The 24,831-nt window shown below is 40.5% G+C and overlaps 1 protein-coding gene across 2 annotated transcripts in view; it reads right to left on the bottom strand.

The window, feature by feature from the left end:
* The window catches only part of macrod2 (mono-ADP ribosylhydrolase 2), a 1,190,608-nt gene that overhangs the window by 1,161,003 nt on the left and 4,774 nt on the right, over positions 1–24,831 (bottom strand). For both annotated transcript variants that reach the window (XM_036960545.1, XM_036960544.1), the window contains exon 3: positions 20,652–20,750. In XM_036960545.1, the coding sequence (XP_036816440.1) occupies positions 20,652–20,750 (99 nt within the window). The remainder of the gene's footprint in view (positions 1–20,651; positions 20,751–24,831) is intronic.

A 24,831-nucleotide genomic window follows, 5' to 3' on the forward strand; every position in this document is an offset into this window, starting at 1 on the left:
CACTCACAGCAAGGAATCCCTGACTACATTCTCCTGATAGGGTATGTGGTATGAACAGGGGAAACGATTATATTGGCACTAGCTTTACAATGACATTATCCAAATAGCAATAATTGATCAAAAGATAAAGCCTTCAGTGTAAATCAATACTAAAACTGTGTCAACCTTGAGGCCTATTTCCTGATGTTTGTGTTAGCTAGAGCTGGGATGCTTAACACTGAAGGGTCCCACCATTTAATGTCCTAACAACACCGACCGAACCGACCATTTATTGAGGACATTTTTCGGATGTTGATAATAATGAGAAGCAGCCTTTTCTAGAGGAATGTGATGTTTGAAAATAGATACGTCTGTTAATATGGGATTTTGCTAACGGAACAATTGATAGCTACAACATTCAAAGTAGCAGTAGTAGTTTTAAGGGTAATATAAAACATGAACTTCTACACATTAATGTGGTAAACATTTCGTTTAATGTATTGTTATGGTAATCCAGTCAACTTACTGTGATATGGATTTTGGTCCATATCACCCAGCTCTAGAGTGAGCACTGAGCAGGACTAAGTCTATACCAAGACAGAATAGCTTGTGAATGTGTTCGCTTCCCTGCACATAAAGGCTCAAACGGCAGGCAAGGATAACCCCATCCCTGTATCCCTGTACTGCCTCTCCCTCCTGGAGGCTGATATTATTAACTGGTTTTTCAGAGCAGGATTCTCCTCTCCTCCTCCCAGTCAGCAAGGGCAGTCATTTTACTGTTCAATAGAGCAGACACTTCTCCTTGCCAGGGGCATTTATTCTCATTCCTGGTGCAACAATCAGAAGTTAGCACTAGAAGTTACCCAGCCTCTGTCCATCCCCTCCACCCTGAGATTACACAGATCCATAAAGACCTGAAAAACAAATCCAATTTTGATAAACTCCCTTATGTACTGGGTGAAATACTACAGTGTGCCATCACAGCAGCAAGATTTGTGACCTGTTGCCACAAGAAAAGGGAAACCATTGAAGAAAAAAACACCATTGTAAATACAACCCATATTTATGTTTATTTAATATCCCTTTTGTACTTTAACTATTTGCACATCTTTACAACACATATGACATTTTAAATATCTTTATTCTTTTGGAACTTTTGTGAGTGTAATGTTTACTGTTCATTTTTTATTCCACTTTTGTTTGTTATCTATTTCACTTGCTTTGGCAATGTAAACATAGGTTTCCCATGCCAAAAAAGCCCCTTAAATTGAATTGAGAGAGAGCGAGAGAGCGAGAGAGCGAGAGAGCGAGAGAGCGAGAAGGAGAGAAGGAGAGAAGGAGAGAAGGAGAGAGAGAGAAAGAGAAAGAGAGAGCGAGAGAAAGAGAGAGCGAGAGAAAGAGAGAGAGAGCAAGAGAGCGAGAGCGAGAAAGAGAGAGAGAGAGAGCGCAAGACAAAGAGAGAGAGCAAGAGAAAGAGAGAGAGAGAGAGAGCAAGAGAGAGAGCAAGAGAAAGAGAGAGAGCAAGAGAAAGAGAGAGAGAGAGAGAGAGAGAGAGCAAGAGAAAGAGCAAGAGAAAGAGCAAGAGAAAGAGAAAAAGCGAGAGAGAGAGCAAGACAGAAAGAGAGAAAGGGAGAAAGGGAGAAAGAGTGAAAGAGACAAAAACAATCACATTTTATTTGTCACATGCGGCAAATACAAATGGTGTAGACTTTACCATGAAATGCTTGACTGATTGGCATCACGGTCAAAGACAAAGACAAACATTGCTCAGCCAGGGTGTGAGGAAGAGAATGTGTAGAGACCGATAGACTGACCACTCAGACCATTTAGAATCCTCTGCATGGGGCCTCTGGGGGTTAGGGTGGCAGTGTCCACTGGGCAGCATGTCCAGGCTCTGACAGTACTTACTGGAAATAGTCTGGGCTATATCACTAGAGGCTAGAAGAGATACCGTTTATGTCAAAGTGACATCACACTCACTGAACTCAGGGAAAATGGAAACAGAGCCTGTGATGCGACTTCTGCTTTAAGATGTTAACAAGGCAACACTCCTCTTAACTCCTCCTCCACATGTATTGGATTGGTTCAAAAGTGCAGAAAAGAACATCCCAACATATTTTTTCTCTCTTCAGGACCAGAAAGAAATGCTGCTTAGGCATCAATTACTTCGATCAAAACAGAACGATTGGGCGCGTTTGACATTGCAGCCGACTTTAAACGAGTCGAGACAAATCATAAATAACTACTCAAGTCTCAAACTCACGTGGTAGTTTGACATCACTTTGACAGAAGAGTGATTCCAAATGAAAGATGACAATTTGGGGGATTTTCACAAAATGATCCATACAATGGTCCTTTGGAGAAAGGATTGTTTACATATATTTGACATTTGTATCTAAAAGCATAATTGAGAAAGAATTAATCAAATTTGGCGTATTTGTGGCATTTTGGCCTTACATGCTGACAAAACCAGACGCGCGCACGTTGATTTTGTTCACCCACACCAGAAGCGATCAGAACACTCAGGTTGGAGTCATTAAAACTTGTTTTTCAACCACTCCACAAATTTCTTGTTAACAAACTATAGTTTTGGCAAGTCGGTTAGGACTAGAGGTCGACCGATTAGGTATCGGTCGCAGATACCGATACCGATTATTGGTGGACACCCCCCCTAAAAAGCCGATACCGATTAATCGGCCCGATTTCTTCTTTTTTTTATAATGACAATTACAACAATAGTGAAAGAACACTTATTTGAACTTAATATAATACATCAATACAATCACTTTAGCCTCAAGTAAATAATGAAACATGTTCAATTTGGTTTAAATAATGCAAAAACAAAGTGTTGGAGAAGAAAGTAAAAGTGCAATATGTGCCATGTAAGAAACGTTCCTTGCTCAGAACATGAGAATATATGAAAGCTGGTGGTTCCTTTTAACAATTAAATGTACAATATCAAACAAGATAATATAAATCATAAGAGAGTTATGTATATTATTCTGTATATCAAATGATATATACATTAACTTAATTTCCTCTTCGATATTCCCAGGTAAGAAGATTTAGGTTGTAGTTATTATAGGAATAATAGGACTATTTCTCTCTATACGATTTGTATTTCATATACCTTTGACTGTTGGATGTTCTTACAGACACTTTAGTATTGCCAGTGTAACAGTATAGCTTCCATCCCTCTCCTCGCCGCTACCTGGGCTCGAACAAGGAACACATCGACAACAGCCACTCTCGAAGCAGCGTTAGCCATGCAGAGCAAGGGGAACAACCACTCCAAGTCTAAGAGCGAGTGACGTTTGAAACGCTATTAGCTAGCCATTTCACAACTGTTACACCAGCCTAATCTCGGGAGTTGATAGGCTTGAAGTCATAAACAGCGCATTGTGAAGAGCTGCTGGCAAAACGCACGAAAGTGCTGTTTGAATGAATGCTTACGAGCCTGCTGGTGCCTACCACCGCTCAGTCAGACTGCTCTATCAAATCATATACTTAATTATAACATAATAACATACAGAAATACGAGCCTTAGGTCATTAATCTGGTCGAATCCGGAAACTATCATTTCGAAAACAAAACGTTAATTATTTCAGTGAAATACGGAACCGTTCCGTATATTATCTAACGGGTGGCATCAGTAAGTCTAAATATTGCTGTTACATTGCACAACCTTCAATATTATGTCACAATTATGTAAAATTCTGGCAAATTAGTTCGCAATGAGCCAGGCGGCCCAAACTGTTGTATATACCCTGACTCTGCGTGCAATGAACATAAGAGAAGTGACAAAATTTCACCTGGTTAATATTGCCTGCTAACCTGGATTTCTTTTAGCTAAATATGCAGGTTTCAAAATATATACTTCTGTGTATTGATTTTAAGAAAGGCATTGATGCTTATGGTTAGGTACACGTTGGAGCAACGACAGTCCTTTTTCGCGAATGCGCACTGCATCGATTATATGCAACGCAGGACAAGTTAGATAAACTAGTAATATCATCAACCATGTGTAGTTATAACTAGTGATTATGATTGATTGATTGTTTAGATAAGTTTAATGCTAGCTAGCAACTTACCTTGGATTCTTACTGCATTCGCGTAACAGGCAGGCTCCTCGTGAGGCAGGTGGTTAGAGCGTTGGACTAGTTAACCGTAATGTTGCAAGATTACTTCCGGCGCCAACAGAGATGGCTGCCTCGCTTCGCGTTCCTAGGAAACTATGCAGTATTTTGTTTTTTTACGTGTTATTTATGACATTGGTACCCCAGGTAATCTTAGTTTTTATTACATACAGTCAGGAGGAACTACTGGATATAAGAGCAACGTCAACTCACCATCATTACGACCAGGAATACGACTTTACCGGATCCTGTGTTTTGCCCACCACCCGGGACAATGGATCGGATCCCAACCGGCGAACCAATACAACGACGCCGTAAAATGACTAGGCAAGGACCATATCACCTCCACCCTACCTGACACCCTAGACCCACTACAATTTGACTACCGACTCAATAGGTCCACAGATGATTCAATCGCAACCACACTGCCTTAACTCATCTGGACAAGAGGAACACCTTTGTGAGAATGCTGTTCATCGACTACAGCTCAGCATTTAACACCATAGTACCCTCCAAACTCGTCATCAAGCTCGAGACCCTGGGCAACTGGGTGCTGGACTTCCTGACTGGCCGCTCCCAGGTGGTGAGGGTAGGTAACAACATTTCCACCCCACAACATTTCCACCCCACAACACTGGGGCCCCACAAGGGTGCGTTCTGAGCCCTCTCCTGTACTCCCTGTTCACCCACAACTGCATGGACATGCACGCCTCCAACTCAATCATCAAGTTTGCAGACGACACAACAGTGGTAGGCTTGATTGCCAACAACGACGAGACGGCCTACAGGGAGGAGGTGAGGGCCCTCGGAGTGTGGTGTCAGGAAAATAACCTCACACTCAATGTCAACAAAACAAAGGAGATGATTGTGGACTTCAGGAAACAGCCTAGCAAGCACCCCCCTATCCACAGGGCAGTAGTGGAGTAAGGTAGAAAGTTTTAAGTTCCTCGGCGTACACATCACGGACAAACTGAATTGGTCCACCAATTCAGCAGTAGACGGATTTCGTCCTCTTCGTCTGAAGAGGAGTAGCAAGGATCGGACCAATACGCAGTGTGGTAAGTGTCCATGTTTTAATAGTATAAACTGAACACGACAGAATACAAAATAACAAAGTGAATATAAACGAAAAAGTCCTGTGTGGCACAAACACTGACACAGGAAACAATCACCCACAAAATACCCAAAGCATATGGCTGCCTAAATATGGTTCCCAATCAGAGACAACGATAAACAGCTGCCTCTAATTGAGAACCAATCTAGGCAACCATAGACATACAAAAAACCCTAGACTGGTGCCAACCCATAAACATACAAAACCCCTAGACAGGCCAAAAAACATATAATCACCCATGTCACACCCTGGGTCTGCACAACTCATCACCGGGGGAAAACTACCTGCCCTCCAGGACACCTACACCACCCGATGTCACAGGAAGGCCATAAAGATCATCAAGGACAACAACCACCCGAGCCACTGCCTGTTCACCCCGCTATCATCCAGAAGGCGAGGTCAGTACAGGTGCATCAAAGCAGGGACCGAGAGACTCAAAAACAGCTTCTATCTCAAGGCCATCAGACTGTTAAACAGCCACCACTAACATTGAGTGGCTGCTGCCATACATGTAAAAAATGTATCACTAGCCACTTTAAACAATGCCACTTAATATAATGTTTACATACCCTATGTTACTCATCTCATATGTATATACTGTACTCGATAACATCTACTGCAGCGTGCCTATGCCGTTCGGTACCATCACTCATTCATATATCTTTATGTACATATTCTTCATCCCTTTACACTTGTGTGTATAAGGTAGCTGTTGTGAAATTGTTAGGTTAGATTACTCGTTGGTTATTACTGCATTGTCGGAACTAGAAGCACAAGCATTTCGCTACACTCGCATTAACATCTGCTGACCATGTGTATGTGACAAATAAAATTAGATTTGATTTGGAATCCCTGAGCTGACAAGTTAAAAATCTGTCGTTCTGCCCCTGAACAAGGCAGTTAACCCACCGTTCCTAGGCCGTCATTGAAAATAAGAATGTGTTCTTAACTGACTTGCCTAGTTAAATAAAGGTGTAAAAAATATATATAATAAAAAATAAATACATAAAAATAAAAAAATCGGCAAAATCGGCGTCCAAAAATACCGATTTCCGATTGTTATGAAAACTTTAAAATCGGCCATAATTAGTCGGCCATTCCGATTAATCGGTCGACCTCTAATTAGGACATCTACTTTGTGCATGACACAAGTAATTTTTCCAACAATTGTTTACAGACAGATTATTTCACTTATAATTCACTGTATCACAATTCCTGTGGGTCAGAAGTTACATACACTAAGTTGACTGTGCCTTTAAACAGCTTGGAAAATTCCAGAAAATGATGTCATGGCGTTAGAAGCTTCTGATAGGCTAAATGACATCATTTGAGTCAATTGGAGGTGTACCTGTGGATGTATTTCAAGTCTACCTTCAAACTCTGTGCCTTTTTGCTTGACATCATGGGAAAATCTAAAGAAATCAGCCAAGACCTCAGAAAACAAATTGTAGACCTCCCACAAGTCTGGTTCATCCTTGGGGGCAATTTCCAAACGTACCACGTTCATCTGTACAAATAATAGCACACAAGTATAAACACCATGGGACCACGCAGCCGTCATACCACTCAGGAAAGAGACGGGTTCTGTCTCCTAGAGATGAACATACTTTGGTGTCAAAGAAAAATTCCCATTTACCGATTGTTATGAAAACTTGAAATCGGCCCTAATTCATATATATAACACAAGTCTCAGTCTTATACAAGTCTTATATATACAGTGCCTTGCGAAAGTATTCGGCCCCCTTGAACTTTGCGACCTTTTGCCACATTTCAGGCTTCAAACATAAAGATATAAAACTGTATTTTTTTGTGAAGAATCAACAACAAGTGGGACACAATCATGAAGTGGAACGACATTTATTGGATATTTCAAACTTTTTTAACAAATCAAAAACTGAAAAATTGGGCGTGCAAAATTATTCAGATCCTCAGTGAGGATCTCTGAATGATCCAATGTTGACCTAAATGACTAATGATGATAAATACAATCCACCTGTGTGTAATCAAGTCTCCGTATAAATGCACCTGCACTGTGATAGTCTCAGAGGTCCGTTAAAAGCGCAGAGAGCATCATGAAGGACAAGGAACACACCAGGCAGGCCCGAAATACTGTTGTGAAGAAGTTTAAAGCCGGATTTGGATACAAAAAGATTTCCCAAGCTTTAAACATCCCAAGGAGCACTGTGCAAGCGATAATATTGAAATGGAAGGAGTATCAGACCACTGCAAATCTACCAAGACCTGGCCGTCCCTCTAAACTTTCAGCTCATACAAGGAGAAGACTGATCAGAGATGCAGCCAAGAGGCCCATGATCACTCTGGATGAACTGCAGAGATCTACAGCTGAGGTGGGAGACTCTGTCCATAGGACAACAATCAGTCATATATTGCACAAATCTGGCCTTTATGGAAGAGTGGCAAGAAGAAAGCGATTTCTTAAAGATATCCATAAAAAGTGTCGTTTAAAGTTTGCCACAAGCCACCTGGGAGACACACCAAACATGTGGAAGAAGGTGCTCTGGTCAGATGAAACCAAAATGTAACTTTTTGCAACAATGCAAAACGTTATGTTTGGCGTAAAAGCAACACAGCTCATCACCCTGAACACACCATCCCCACTGTCAAACATGGTGGTGGCAGCATCATGGTTTGGGCCTGCTTTTCTTCAGCAGGGACAGGGAAGATGGTTAAAATTGATGGGAAGATGGATGGAGCCAAATACAGGACCATTCTGGAAGAAAACCTGATGGAGTCTGCAAAAGACCTGAGACTGGGACGGAGATTTGTCTTCCAACAAGACAATGATCCAAAACATAAAGCAAAATCTATAATGGAATGGTTCAAAAATAAACATATCCAGGTGTTAGAATGGCCAAGTCAAAGTCCAGACCTGAATCCAATCGAGAATCTGTGGAAAGAACTGAAAACTGCTGTTCACAAATGCTCTCCATCCAACCTCACTGAGCTCGAGCTGTTTTGCAAGGAGGAATGGGAAAAAATTTCAGTCTCTCGATGTGCAAAACTGATAGAGACATACCCCAAGCGACTTACAGCTGTAATCGCAGCAAAAGGTGGCGCTACAAAGTATTAACTTAAGGGGGCTGAATAATTTTGCACGCCCAATTTTTCAGTTTTTGATTTGTTAAAAAAGTTTGAAATATCCAATAAATGTCGTTCCACTTCATGATTGTGTCCCACTTGTTGTTGATTCTTCACAAAAAAATACAGTTTTATATCTTTATGTTTGAAGCCTGAAATGTGGCAAAAGGTCGCAAAGTTCAAGGGGGCCGAATACTTTCGCAAGGCACTGTATATATATATATATATATATATATATATATATATTAGAGGTAATCGGAATGGCCGATTAATTAGGGACAATTTCAAGTTTTCATAACAAATTGGTAATCTGCATTTTTGGACACCGATCATGGCCGATTACAATGCACTCCACAAGGAGATCAAATTGCAAAATCTTCTCTCCGCCCCATGGTAAAATGTGTATAATTGCAGCAAACTTGCTTTAAAAAAATATTTTCTCTACACCACATGGCATACTCTAATTAACTTGAAAACTCCACTGTCACTAAATGGGGCCACTAAAATGTTTTGCTGGCAATGTGTGTGTGGGGGAAGTGGGGTTTGAATGTGCATACGCAGAACCGCAAGCAACTAGGCCTGTCATGATAACTTATCCATCCCTGCCACAGAGTATATTATGTTTTGGAAATGAAAATACTACTCTCACTACAGAGCAAGCAGTAAAGCTTCATATGACACCAATTTTTGCTTTGTACCATCCATAGATTAAACTTTATGGAGCCTGGGTAAGGCCAAAATGTCATAAATATACCAACTTTGATGAATTAGTTTGATGACATGTCAAATATGCGTCAACAATCCTTCCTCTAAAGGGACATTCGATGGATTACATTTGGTGAAAATCCCCCAAATGTTTGTCCTGCTTTCATATGAAATCACTCATGTAAGCTGTATCCAACCAGGCTAGAGCCCATTCACCTCCTCAAAAAATAGGGAAGGGTCTGAGCCATACAGCACTGGAGTCTAAGAAATACTGTAAGAAAATGTTTTGTTTATTCACATAGCGAGGATATATCAAACTCTACTCCTTTTAAACATTAGGCTACATATCACACTTTCAAAAGTTATTACATAATGATGAACCATGACGGAGTTGAAGCAAATCATCATTCAATAAGCCTCTTTTCTTTTTAGGAGTTTGTCTACAGACAAGAGGCAGAGCACTCAGAAAGCTGAGAATATTCTAAATGTCCTTTTTTCACTCTGCATCTCCTCTCTGCCAAGTACAGAACTCAGTGATGCCATCTTCAGATTAGTATAGAAGTTCTCTGGCTGTGTTTCAAACAGCACCCTATTCGCTATGTAGAGTACTACCTTTTGACCAGGGCCCTATAGTCTCCTGTCAAAAGTAATGCACTAAATAGGGAATAGGGTCCCATTTGGGAAGTAGCCTCTATTTCCTCCATTAAGACTGGGTGACTGAGGGAGACATGTAATGTGCTTTGAACATTAAACACCATTAGCCAATGCTACACAGTGCACACACACGCACGCACCCACAACCACGCGCACACAGTGCCCTGTCAGAAAGTAGGCCTCCATTAGCAAAACAACTGTCACTAAAAGAGCCCTCATCAACATAAAGCTATACAAAAATGAACACATACTTTGTAAATCCATTCCATTCCCAACTTTTTTCTTTTTTTTATGGATTTTTTCATTCTAGTGGAACCCTTGTTGTGGGAATAATAATAACAGCAAAAGCAGAGAGCAATTTACATTTCAACGCCTATTACCACTGTTGTCAGTTACTAGAACAATTAACGAAGGTGACAACACATTTTTTTCAATTAAACAATAACTGGTCATCCAGAAAGTGATTTGAAAACTAATTTTGCCTGCTAAGAACCGAGCTGACGCTATGGGACACACACACACACACACACACACACAGTGCTCCAGAATTAATTGCTACAGATGTAGGAACTTAATTTGAGCCAGTTTGCTACAGCAGGAAAATAGTCCTGCAGCAACAGGACATTTGAAATATTTTGTGGATTATAATAAATTGACATTTTGTTATGGGTTGATACATTTTTCGTAAGGGAAAATCAAGTCTGAAATTTCAAAGTGGAATTAAAAACTTCAGAAGACATTTTAAACCTCAAATACACTAAAAGTTTTAAATGTCCATAGCAGGGTGATCAAATTAAGATCCTATACCTGTATGGGGGAATTTAATTTCCACTGTGTGAAACGACTCAGGATTTCACTAACAAACATAGTTTAATTAATTCAAATAATGATAACAAAGACTTTTTAGTCCTTCCAAAGATATTGTTCAATGAAAAAATATTGTTTTATAGCTGCCTATACCAATTCTATACAAGTTAGCCTACAGATTTCTTTGAAACATTGTCTTTTCAATCAATCATTCGCTTTATTGACTCAATTGAAAATGTGTAGTGCAGTCTGGGAAAAAACGACTTTAAAACAACCACAATCATAAAACAAAGTGTAGGCTACTGTTTGATCCATCCTGCACACCACAAACAGACAGATTCAGATGGTTGTATTATACCTCACTAATACTCTAATCAAATCTCTAATACCTGCTATGTGGATATGAATGTGAATGGCTTCGCTGCATATCACAGCATACCAATAACCATAACCTCTGTGGCGGGCACTCCAGACATGGGTTCAAATACTATTCAAAATTATTTTAAAATACTTGATCTGGGCTTGATTGAGCTTGCCTGGTGCAATGGAAGTATGGAACATATAGAATTGTCACAAAAGAGCAATACCTCACCCACCTACTACTCCAGGCAGAATAAACAAATGTACTTGAAAAATGTCAAATAGTATGTGAACCCAGTTCTGCTGGGCTAGCGCTCGTCTTAGCTGAGACCCTCTAGAATGTTTGATTGGCCTCATAAGCAAATACCTTACACAGTAAATTGACAATCGAATACAGACACATGCAATAATAGAGGGATGGGAGGATAAAGGTTTTTATAAACTGGGTGGTTCCAGCCCTGAATGCTGATTGGCTGAAAGCTGTGGTATATCAGACCGTATACCATGGATATGACAAAACATGTATTTTTACTGCTCTAATTACGTTGGTAACCAGTTTATAATAGCAATAAATAGCAATAAACCCACAACCTCGGGGGGTTGTGGTATATACCACGGCTAAGGCATGTGTCCAGGCACTCCGCGTTGCGTCGCGCATAAGAACAGCCCTTATAATGGTCATATACCACACCCCCTCGTGACTTATTGCTTAAATGACTGGTAATGGATCCTGAATCAACCTCTTCTCTTCTCCTATAATTACACCAGTCATCATTATAATACACTTTTTCCCCCTTCACACACCACACAGTCATAAGCACACACATACACGCACGCATACGACACAGTCGTAGGCACGCACGCACACACGCAAATCACACTTGCTCAGCTATCTTTATGGCCTCATTATGTTCAGTAGAGTAGCAATGTAGCGTAGCAAAGTTTAGAAGTTTAGTTGAGATGGTACTCTATTTCTTCCTTGTGACAGACGGACAGTGAGGAGGGAGGGAAATGATTGAACATTAAATTGTGTTTTAAAAAGAAAATAACAAGGATTAGCAGTAAATCCTGACTGAGCCTCATGCCATCATCCTGGCTACTGTCCCAAGTGGCACCCTAGTCCCTATATAGTGCACTACTTTTGACCAGGGCCCATAGGGATTAGTGTGCGATATGGGGACCCCTGAAATGCAGAACGAAGTCACAAAGTCATCTGCACTGTTTTTCTTTTTCTTTCCTGGCAGCTAGACACTTAATCCAACTAAGATTACTGCAGATAATCCTTCTAAATGCATCGGATTAACAATCAGTGAAATTACCCAATAGATTTATCGAATCTCAGTGAGATTAAGACATACAGCAGCTCCACCTGTTTTTCACAAGCACGCCTGGGCCATTCCTGGTCGTTACTCGCTAATAACAGAATTATGTACACTGGTCTATGAGAAACACAGACACACACACACAGAGACACAGAGGAACAGAAACACACACACAAACACAGTCAGTCACACCCTGCGGATCAATAGCTGAGACAAATCAAGCCTCATCCCAACTCCCATCTCTCACTGCATTTAATTAACTACTTAGCAGTACATTGTGTGATGGTGTGTTGAATGCTAAATTAATGGTAAGATAAACAAAATGGCAGCATGGTTGAAAAACCGGTCTCTGTACGAGAGGTCTGGCTACTATAAGAGACTACCTCCAGTCTCTACACGGGAAGTCTGGCTGCTATAAGAGACTACCTCCAGTCTCTGTATAGGAGGTCTGGCTGCTATAAGAGACTACCTTGAGTCTCTGTACGGGAGGTCTGGCTGCTATAAGAGACTACCTCCAGTCTCTACACGGGAAGTCTGGCTGCTATAAGAGACTACCTCCAGTCTCTGTATAGGAGGTCTGGCTGCTATAAGAGACTACCTCGAGTCTCTGTACGGGAGGTCTGGCTGCTATAAGAGACTACCTCCAGTCTCTACACGGGAAGTCTGGCTGCTATAAGAGACTACCTCCAGTCTCTACACGGGAGGTCTGGCTGCTATAAGAGACTACCTCCAGTCTCTGTACGGGAGGTCTGGCTGCTATAAGAGACTACCACCAGTCCCTGAACAGGGATGTCTGGCTGCTGTAAGAGACTACCACCAGTCCCTGTGTGGTGGGGAGTCTGGCTGCTATAAGAGACAACCACCAGTCTCTGTACGGGAGGTCTGGCTGCTATAAGAGACTACCACCAGTCCCTGAACAGGGAGGTCTGGCTGCTGTAAGAGACCACCACCAGTCCCTGTATGGGTGTGTCCGGCTGCTATAAGACACCACCACCAGTCCCTGTATGGGGGGGTCTGGCTGCTATAAGAGACTACCACCAGTCCCTGTATGGGGAGGTCTGGCTGCTATAAGAGACTACCACCAGTCCCTGTATGGGGAGGTCTGGCTGCTATAAGAGACAACCATCAGTCCCTGTATGGGGGGGGTCCGGCTGCTATAAGAGACAACCACCAGTCCCTGTATGGGGGGGGTCTGGCTGTTATATAAGCTTACCACTCCTGGATCTCACTTACTCAAGCAGCAGATCTTATTTGACTCCACACACACACTCTTTCTTCGCAATGCACACGCACACACACACACTATAAAAGCCTCTCATTCCTGGACTCAGCATTAAAGCAGCAGCCAGTTTAATCTCAGTTTAATCAAGGCTTCAGTGTTTGTAGACAGCTTTAACAAGATGAGTCACTGACTGGGCTAGGAATGAAAGTCCAGGAACTTAGAGGAGGGAGGGATGAAACAGAAAAGTGAACGGATCCTGATTAATTACGACAAGAGGCAAAGCAAAAGGGGGAAAAAAGGAAAAACAAGGACATACTGTAGCTGGCAGGGAGGTAGGATAGGACTGGGGGCTGTGCCCAGATATCCAGTATGGTGGTGGTAGACATTTGCCCCCCTCCATGTAGACACTACTCTTAACAGCAGGTTACATAGTGCCATCTGCCTGATCAGACAGGGAGCTAGTCCATTAATGTCCACCCTCCAACTCCACAAACAGATTCACACAGCACCCTCCTGCCCTGCTCTCTCGCTCTCCCGACAGCTCACCACCCCAGGTGACATATTGAGCACCTGCTGTCTGACCTCTGTCTAAACATAATTAAGGAAGAATTAGAAACTCAATGATCCTAATAATTTAACTGTAATAGGAGATTTAAATCACCCTGAAGTCCTGATAAAGCGGAGGAGGAGCTGTGGAAAGCAGCACTGTTACACACACCAGTTTAGATTGTTCTGTGTGGATTCAGGAGTTAAATTAATTCTGTAAGAGTGAAATGAACACTCAGTGGTGTAAAATAACCCCATTGCTGGTGTTAATAACCACAGGTATTATTATTGAGAGTAAAACAGTCCCATCAAAACTACACCTATCACTATCCTATTTCCCAGCATGCTATGCACGTAGATTACTTTTTAGGATTGTTTTTAATATCTGCGTTTTTGCATGTACGTTGATTAATTGGTTAATCTTATGTTACACAAAGATAAATAACATACTTATTAATCCAATCAGTTAGATTTATTGCCCCCATTATTGACATGGTTGATCTGGTTTAAATGATTTAGGTAGTGTTTTTTATGATGTTTCCTAACCCTGACAGTCATTCTGAATGCAGGTTGCGCATGAATAAAAATGCAAACTGTTGGATACACCACTTTGCAAGCCAGGATAATGTGACTTGCAGGTCTGATGTGGTATGTAAACCTGGAGTTTCCTAACACCACTGTGTTGGAGTAAAACTAGGCCATCAACTAGGCCAATAAGTAAGGTCTTAGGATACATGTAATGTATTGTCAGAGTTTAATTTGAATGATAGAATTAGCCCAGAAACTCACTTGGTGAAAGTCACAGGCTTAAAATGAAAGACTTCAATAACCATGTCTCTGTCACTAACAAATACAGTCATGGGTGTTGACTCTAGAATGTCCTCAAAAATAAAAATGGCACCCTGGGAAAAATGCAAATTAGGATTTAAACCATGAAGTGTTAAAACAACTAGAGATGCACCGATATGACATTTTTGCCCGATACCGATATCCAATATTTGACTTGCCAAAAACAAACCTTAACGATATCCGATATTTAAAAACTTTAGCTGCCTTTTAAGCATTCTAGTACAGTTAAATAGTTAACACACACACATAGACACAGTGGTCTAAGGCACTGCATCTCAGTGCAAGAGACGTCACTTCAGTCCCTGGTTTGAATCCAGGCTGTATCACATCCGGCCGTGATTGAGAGTCCAATAGGGCGGCGCACAATTGGCTCAGCGTCGTCCGCGTTTGGCCGGGGTAGGCCGTCATTGTAAATAATAATTTGTTCTTAACTGACTTGCCTAGTTAAATAAAGGTTACACACACACACACACACACTGACCAAAACGTTATTTTGTTGGCCTTTACGGATGTCCCCATTACCAGTAAAACATAATCAAAACCTATTTCTTTCACTTACTTGCTGTTCTGTTTCGTTGTTAATTTGTTCAGTCGTTTCATTCTCAACTAGGATTTCATCATTACATGTCAAGCAGTGAAGTTCAGCTCTGTCTGTCTGTGGCCTCTCTTCCTCGGTGCGCACTGTCACTGTGTCCGTTTCCATCTTGTCCAGCTGTGTATGTAACATTTCACGTAAACCTTGTTTCTTATCTGCATCGAAGTAGTACACAGTAAACAGGCTCAGAGAGAATACCACTGAATCACTTGTTCACAGCCTCAGGTACTTTTGTAAGTTTTAACCCCCCGGTCTGTCGGCAGATTTGTTGAGCAGGCATTTCAATGCTATGACAGAGGGTATCACGTCTGCTGCAGACGCAGTTGATGAGCTTATTTCTCCAGTCATTTGTTCAAATAGCGCTAGGAGTGTTCATGTTCCCAAGTTTCAAACATATTCTCAAATGCCATTGAAATGGCAGCACATTCTTGAGCATGCAATACGACTTTCCTCAGTACAAAATCCTTGTCGACCCAGTGTGCTGTCAAACTCAGCATGCTCATGGGGCTGACATAGCTGGGCCAAATGTCAGCCGTGACGCCCATAGCAAGCAGCATAATGAATTCCATAATCTTGGCATTAATGGATTTCGCTTTTGAGTTGTCTCGCTGAAATGTTCTTACTCTTTCAAATGACTGTTCAACTTGAACGTGTTTAGTTGTTGGAAGTGTGCGCTTAGTCTGTTTCTGCTTTTGTTCTGTGTAGCGCTGTATTTTTCGTAGCGTTTTTTACGTCATCTACTTGCGTTATATACGTATGCACGTCATCTACCTACGTTATATACGTCATCTACCTACGTTATATACGCATGCACGTCATCTACCTACGTTATATACGTATGCACGTCATCTACCTACGTTATATACGTATGCACGTCATCTACCTACGTTATATACGTATGCACGTCATCTACCTACGTTATATACGTCATCTACCTACGTTATATACGCATGCACGTCATCTACCTACGTTATATACGTATGCACGTCATCTACCTACGTTATATACGTATGCACGTCATCTACTTACGTTATATACGTATGCACGTCATCTACCTACGTTATATACGTCATCTACCTACGTTATATACGCATGCACGTCATCTACCTACGTTATATACGTATGCACGTCATCTACCTACGTTATATACGTATGCACGTCATCTACCTACGTTATATACGTATGCACGTCATCTACCTACGTTATATACGTCATCTACCTACGTTATATACGCATGCACGTCATCTACCTACGTTATATACGTCATCTACCTACGTTATATACGTATGCACGTCATCTACTTACGTTATATACGTATGCACGTCATCTACTTACGTTATATATGTATGCACGTCATCTACTTACGTTATATACGTATGCACGTCATCTACTTACGTTATATACGTATGCACGTCATCTACCTACGTTATATACGTATGCACGTCATCTACCTACGTTATATACGTATGCACGTCATCTACTTACGTTATATACGTATGCACGTCATCTACCTACGTTATATACGTATGCACGTCATCTACTTACGTTATATACGTATGCACGTCATCTACTTACGTTATATACGTATGCACGTCATCTACTTACGTTATATACGTATGCACGTCATCTACCTACGTTATATACGTATGCACATCATCTACCTACGTTATATACGTATGCACGTCATCTACCTACGTTATATACGTATGCACGTCATCTACCTACGTTCAAATCAAATCAAATCTAATTTTATTTGTCACATACACATGGTTAGCAGATGTTAATGCGAGTGTAGCGAAATGCTTGTGCTTCTAGTTCCGACAATGCAGTAATAACCAACAAGTAATCTAGCTAACAATTCCAAAACTACTACCTTATAGACACAAGTGTAAGGGGATAAAGAAAATGTACATAAAGATATATGAATGAGTGATGGTACAGAGCGGCATAGGCAAGATACAGTAGATGGTATTGAGTGCAGTATATACATATGAGATGAGTATGTAAACAAAGTGGCATAGTTATATACGTATGCACGTCATCTACCTACGTTATATACGTATGCACATCATCTACCTACGTTATATAGGTATGCACGTCATCTACTTACGTTATATAGGTATGCACGTCATCTACCTACGTTATATACGTATGCACGTCATCTACTTACGTTATATACGTATGCACATCATCTACCTACATTATATACGTATCCACGTCATCTACCTACGTTATATAGGTATGCACGTCATCTACCTACGTTATATACGTATGCACGTCATCTACCTACGTTATATACGTATGCACGTCATCTACCTACGTTATATACGTATGCACGTCATCTACTTACGTTATATAGGTATGCACGTCATCTACCTACGTTATATAGGTATGCACGTCATCTACCTACGTTATATACGTATGCACGTCAGCTTTGACATCGGTTTTGCACATCGGCGTTAAACTAGACATTGGGCCAATACCGATGTTAGCATTTTCAGCTAATATCGTCCGATTCCGATATGCTCACAGATAGATCGTTCATCCCTAAAATCAACACCCCAAAATGATTTACTCTAACACTACAGGTGTTAGTTTCCTACACTGAGAAAGTGTAACAGCGTCAGCATTAAGAAAAGTGAGTCCAGTTTACTCTAAATCAAGTGTTATGTTTTACACTGTAGGTGTTGCGTATTACTCTACAGTAGAGCTATGCAAGCTATGAGAACACTGCAACATAGTTACATCTTTAAAGCTTTCAAAAGTGTTATTTTAACACCAGTTCAGTGGGACTCATATGTTCACTGAAAATAGTGTACATTTTACACTCTCAGAGTTAAATGTACACCATTGAGTTGGCTGTGCAGACAGCACACACACAGGGCATACACACAGAGCATACACACAGAGAACACACACAGAGCACACAGCACTATGTCACACAGACATGAAATGTTCTCCTGAAGTTTTTTCATTGTTAGTGAAATTAGAAAAGCCAGAAAGTCATGTTTGTATTCCAAATAATGTTTTAGCCTTTGTTTACACAGGTTAGCCTCAAGAGAGACTTGTATGAGTTCAGACAGAATTGTAAAAATTACTGAGTGTTCCTTGGTAGTCTTGAACAAATCTACTTAGAAACAAAAGTATACATCTCACACACATGGTCATGCGCTTAAAAAAATATATAAATGTTGTGTTTGCATCCCAATATTACACCTTATATACATCACAGAAGACTGAAATATAACAAAACCATTCGACATAAATTCACTGGATTTTAGTGGGTAATTTTTAAATAATGTTTATGTTTATTAGTTATGAAATTATAAAAAGTATTTATAGCATTCAACCCCATGAGGCCACTAGAGGGCGATTTGGTCATTTGACTGCAGGAAAGGGGCTACATATTTTAGATGCAACACTTACAGTGTAAGCATTATGTTTCTGCTTTCTAGGCTGATATAGAACAATAAACATTCCAGCTGGCCGTATGCATCCATACATAAACGACACAGGCAAACCGACACATCCCCTATGCTAATATTCTGTGGTATTTGGGTCTTTTGAGTGTGAGTACAGATGCTGCTGGCTCCAATAGGGGTTATGTATCAAGATGCTAATGTGCATAAAAACAGATGGTTACACAGGAGACAGTAATAACCATTGAGATCAAATCTATCAATCTCTCTCTACAGTAATAACATAATCTCTCTCTACAGTAATAACACAATCTCTCTCTACAGTAATAACACAACCTCTCTCTACAGTAATAACATAATCTCTCTCTACAGTAATAACACAATCTCTCTCTACAGTAATAACACAATCTCTCTCTACAGTAATAACACAATATATCTCTACAGTAATAACACAATCTCTCTCTACAGTAATAACATAATCTTTAAGCACTGCCACTTCCATAGACATATTGTCTTCACATTTAAAATCACCACTAAACCTCTATGATGCCCGCCGATGGCTTTTCAAAAGTAATATCAATGACTGAACTGTTCAAACTAAGAATGGACTAGAAAGGACTCAAATATTCAGCCGAGGGAGACGGTAGAAGAGCGTGGTATTGAAACATAGCGGTTTCGTATTTTGGCCTTCGCTGGAAATTAGTAAAGGTAGCCAGTGAAACAACACTGGGGAAAAACACTGGGGGAAACCGCTAGACAAGGCTACATTTATTTCTGAAACAATGTTTGCTTGACATGATCACAGTGTGAGGGTACTCGCTGCTGATAACTGTGGGTTCACTATCAAATTGCTCCATTATAAGGGATGGACCAACCATCCTCACAACTAACAATAATTGGAACACAATCCTATCACCAAAAAATGCATGGGTCCCTATTCTGCTATTTAGCACAATGTTTCATATTGTTCTGGCTCTCTGCCATACAGTAAGTAGATGGTAAGTAACACAGGCGCTCTGCCATAGGTTGGTGTGAATAACAACAGACAAGGAAGTGAACTACTTACTATTCTGCTAATCTCTCAAACCACCTGTCAGAATAAAATACCAGTAAGAGAACACACACACACAATTAGCGAGCTTCTACAGATAACGGGCTGTTAATTAACCAGACTACTAGTAACCACATTACTCTTACCGCTACATTAAAAACATACGCTCACATCATTCACTGTATCCCACACAGGCCCACAAAAAGTGTAGCCCTCAAGGCAAGTCTTAGCAGCCAAATCCTGAAATAGGAATGATGTTTTCTCTCACCCCACAATGAACTACTACAGAACTGCTCAAAGTCAATGATTCACCATATTTGTTTCTACGACCCACAATCCACCAATCAATCCAACAAGAGTCAGCACTTTACACCCACCAACACTAGAGGGCAGCAAACTCATAAATCACACTGACTGCATGTTGTAAGTTTGTAGCGTGAAAAAACGTTCCATAGATGATGAAAAACCACAGCTTTGCTGATTTCACACACTCTGAACTGTTGAAAGTTCATTTATAAAGCACCTTACCAGAAATAAGACACAGAAAAAACATGGTTTTACTTGTTTCACAGCTTCCTACATTAAACCAGTGTAACTCCATTTTAAAAGCACCTTACCAGCATTAACAAACACAGACAAACTGCATGTCATGAGGTTGTAGTGTGAAACAACTGTTCACCATAGGCATGGCTTGTTTCATAAACATCAGCATTAAAGCAGTGCAAACGTATTTAGCCATAGTTTGACAAACTCCTGCATCAAACCAATGTAAATGAATAACAAAGCATCGTACCTGCGTTAACTATGGCATCGACCTCGAGGATGGTGATGTCACCCTTGTAGAGAGATACTTTGTCTCTCAGAAGGTCCTTCCCTTCCTCTTCCTCTGTCACTAGAAACAACAAGAGCAGGGGTTTGTTCATTAGCTACACTGTACAGGTACTCTTAAAGAAAGGACCAGAAATAAAGACAGTTTCTTGTCAATGTCCTTGTGGAATACTGTACATCTGGAATGAGCCATATCATTGTTGTTCTATAGACTAGTGCATTATTGAGGGTTTAAAAAAGTAAACTTACAGGCACAAACACACAGCCTGCCAGCAAGCCAGACAGACAAACACACAGACAAACACAGACAGACAGACAAACACACTAACAGACTAACAGACATACAGTGCATTCTGAAAGTATTCAGACCCTTTCCCTTTTTCCACATTTTGTCACGTTACAGCCTTATTCTAAGATGGATTAAATACAATTTTTTCTCTTACAATCTACACACAACACCCCATAATGACAAAGCGAAAACAGGTTTTTAAAAATGTTTGAAAATGTATTAAAAATAAAAAACAGAAATACCTTCTTTACATAAGTATTCAAACTCTTTTCTATGAGATGCGAAATTGAGCTCAGGTGCATCCTGTTTCCATTGATCATCCTTGAGATGTTTCTACGACTTGATTGGAGTCCACCTGTGGTAAATTTAATTGATTGGACATGATTTGGAAAGGCACACACCAGTCTATATAAGGTCCCACAGTTGACAGTGCATGTCAGAGCAAAAACCATGCCATGAGGTCAAAGGAATTGTCCATAGAGCTCCGAGACAGAATTGTGTCGAGGTACAGATCTGGGGAAGGGTCCCAAAAAATGTCTGCAGCATTGAAGGTCCCCAAGAACACGGTGGCCTTCATCATTCTTAAATGGAAGAAGTTTGAAACCACCAAGACTCCTCCTAGAGTTGTCCCCCCGGCCAAACTGAGCTATCGGGTGAGAAGGGTCTTGGTCAGGGAGGTGACCAAGAACCCGATGATCACTCTGACAGAGGTCCAGAGTTCCTCTGTGGAGATGGGAGAACCTTCCAGAAGGACAACCATCTCTGCAGCACCCCACCAATCAGGCCCTTATGGTAGAGTGGCCAGACAGAAGCCACTCCTCAGTAAAAGGCACATAAAAGACTCTCAGACCATGAGAAACAAGATTCTCTGGTCTGATGAAAACCAAGATTGAACTCTTTGGCCTGAATGCCAAGTGCCAGGTCTGGAGCAAACTTCGCTCCATCCCTATGGTGCATCATTCTGTGTGGATGTTTTTCAGCGGCAGGGACTAGGAGAGGAGTCAGGGTCGAGCGAAAGATTAACGGAGTAAAGTACAGAGAGATCCTTGATGAAAACTTGCTCCAGAGCACTCAGGACCTCAGAATTCCAACAGGACAACGACCCTAAGCACACAGCCAAGACAAAGGAGGAGTGGCTTCGGGAAGTCTCTGAATGTCCTTGAGTGGCCCAGCCAGACTTCAACCTGATCAACATCTCTGGAGACCTGAAAATAGCTGTGCAGCTATGCTCCCCATCCAACCTGACAGAACTTGAGAGGATCTGCAGAGAAGAACGGGAGAAACTCCCCAAATACAGGTGTGCCAAGCTTGTTGCATCATACCAAAGACTCTAGGCTGTAATCGCTGCCAAAGGTGCTTCAACAAAGTACTGAGTAAAGGGTATGAATACTTGTGTAAATGTGATTTTCTGTTTTTTTTTTTTTTTTATACATTTGCTAAAATGTCATTATGGCCTATTGTGTGTAGATTGATGAGAGAAAAAACTATTTAATACATTTTAGAAAAATACTGTGAAGTAACAAAATGTGGAAATGTCAAGGGGTCTGAATACTTTCCGAATGCACCATACATAGATACACACAACTGGGGTAGGGGTATGTACTGAAAGTATGAGAAAAAGTCACCAACTTCAAGCAGATTCATTTTTGTACTGCAGTTACAAATTCACAAAAGTGTTCTACTCACAGGAGGCTGGTGAGGGGAGGACGGCTCATAATAATGGCTGGAATAGAGTGAATGAAATGGCATCAAATACCATTCCATTCATTTAAGCTATTACTATGAGCCAACAGCCACCTGTGGTTCTGCTAAATATGCCAACCGACATTTCAGATCAAATCTACAAAACCCCCAAAAACAGCTTCAAAATAATACTTCCACATTCTTATCACTGTGACACACACACACACACACACACACACACACACAACTAAATAAATTCATCTGGCATCAGGGGATTCAGTGTCAGGCATCAGATCATGATAATCACATCAGGAATGTGTTCCAAAATGGCACACTACTGCAAATATAGTGCACTACGTTTGACCAGGATCTTATGGGTCTAATGGAAATAAAGACTGGGCAATTAACATTGATTCCTACAATACAGTCAGTACCACATGCCTGCAGGGTATGTGTGTGTGTGTGTGTGTGTGTGTGTGTGTGTGTGTGTGTGTGTGTGTGTGTGTGTGTGTGTGTGTGTGTGTGTATAAATGTATCTATACAGGTACTGGCTGGCCTACCCTCCTAGACTTTGATAGTTTTTTGTTATATTATACTATTTATATATTCATTCATTTTACTACAGTAAATGTTTCATTTTCTGCACTTTTGAGATTATTCTTGTAATGAAAAGCACCTTACAAATGTAATATATTATTATTGCTGTTATTATGTGGCCAAACTAGTGTAGTCTAGTCAAGAGATAAATTGTACAATCTGATATAAAAACTTTAATCATCACAGGCATTGACAACTCGACGATAACATTTTATTTTCCAAGACAATGCTAACTTTATAAGCGAGTTGGGCAAACTGAAAAGATTACAGGCTTGGATTGATTCCTCTGTCCTTGTCTCTTCCCTTGAAGGGCAGTTGTCTTTTCCCATGAATTAAACATCACAGGGTTGATGGATGGGAGGGGTTGAGTGTAGCTGAAGGATGGGACTAAAAACAAATAAAAGATAACTATTGTAAAATAGTAGAAGCCTAAGTGTTGTTGTCCATTAGTTTACACCAATTAGGGGAGGGTGGTAGGGTTAGGGGAAAATAAACGAACATACACTACCGTTCAAAAGTTTGGGGTCACTTAGAAATGTCTTTGTTTTAAAAATCTGCTGTTTCCAGCTACAATAGTCATTTACAACATTAACCATGTCTACACTGTATTTCTGATAAATTTGATGTAATTTTAATGGACATGGAAAAATGTGCTTTTCTTTGAAAAACAAAAACATTTCTAAGTGACCCCAAACTTTTGAACGGTAGTGTATATATTTTTTATATATATACAGTACCAGTCAAAAGTTTGGACACACCTACTAATTCCAAGGTTTTTCTTTATTTTTGCTATTATATACATTGTAGACTAATAGTGAAGACTTTAAAACTGTGAAATAACCCATATGGAATCACGTAGTAACAAAAAAAAGTGTTAAATAAATCAAAATATATTTCAGATTTGAGATTCTTCAATGTAGCCACCCTTTGCCTTGATGACATCTTTGCACACTCTTGGAATTCTCTCAACCAACTTCATGAGGTAGTCACCTGGAATGCATTTCAATTAGCAGGTGTGTGCCTTGTAAAAAGTTAATTTGTGGAATTTCTTTCTTAATGCGTTTGAGGCAGTAGTGGTATACAGAAGATATCCCTATGTAGTAAAAGACCAAGTCCATATTATGGCAAGAACAGCTCAAATAAGCAAAGAGAAACGACAGTCCATCATTACTTTAAGAGATGAAGGTCAGACAATAAAGAACATTTCAAGAACTTTGAAAGTTTCTTCAAGTGCACTCGCAAAAACCATCAAGCGCTATGATGAAACTGGCTCTCATGAGGACTGCAGAGGATAAGTTCATTAGAGTTACCAGCCTCTAAAATTGCAGCCCAAATAAGTGCTTCACAGAGTTCAAGTAACAGAAACATCTCAACATCAACTGTTCAGAGGAGACTGTGTGAATCAGGCATTCATGGTCTAATTGCTGCAACAACAAAAAAAATACTACTAAAAGGACACCAATATGAAGAAGAGAGTTGCTTGGGCCAAGAAACACGAGTAATGGAGATTAGACCGGTGGAAATCTGACCTTTGGTCTGATGAGTCCAAATTTGAGATTTTTTGTTCCAACCGCCG

This window comes from Oncorhynchus mykiss, chromosome 23 (genome assembly GCF_013265735.2).
Source record: "Oncorhynchus mykiss isolate Arlee chromosome 23, USDA_OmykA_1.1, whole genome shotgun sequence".
NCBI classification, from domain to species: Eukaryota; Metazoa; Chordata; class Actinopteri; order Salmoniformes; family Salmonidae; genus Oncorhynchus; species Oncorhynchus mykiss.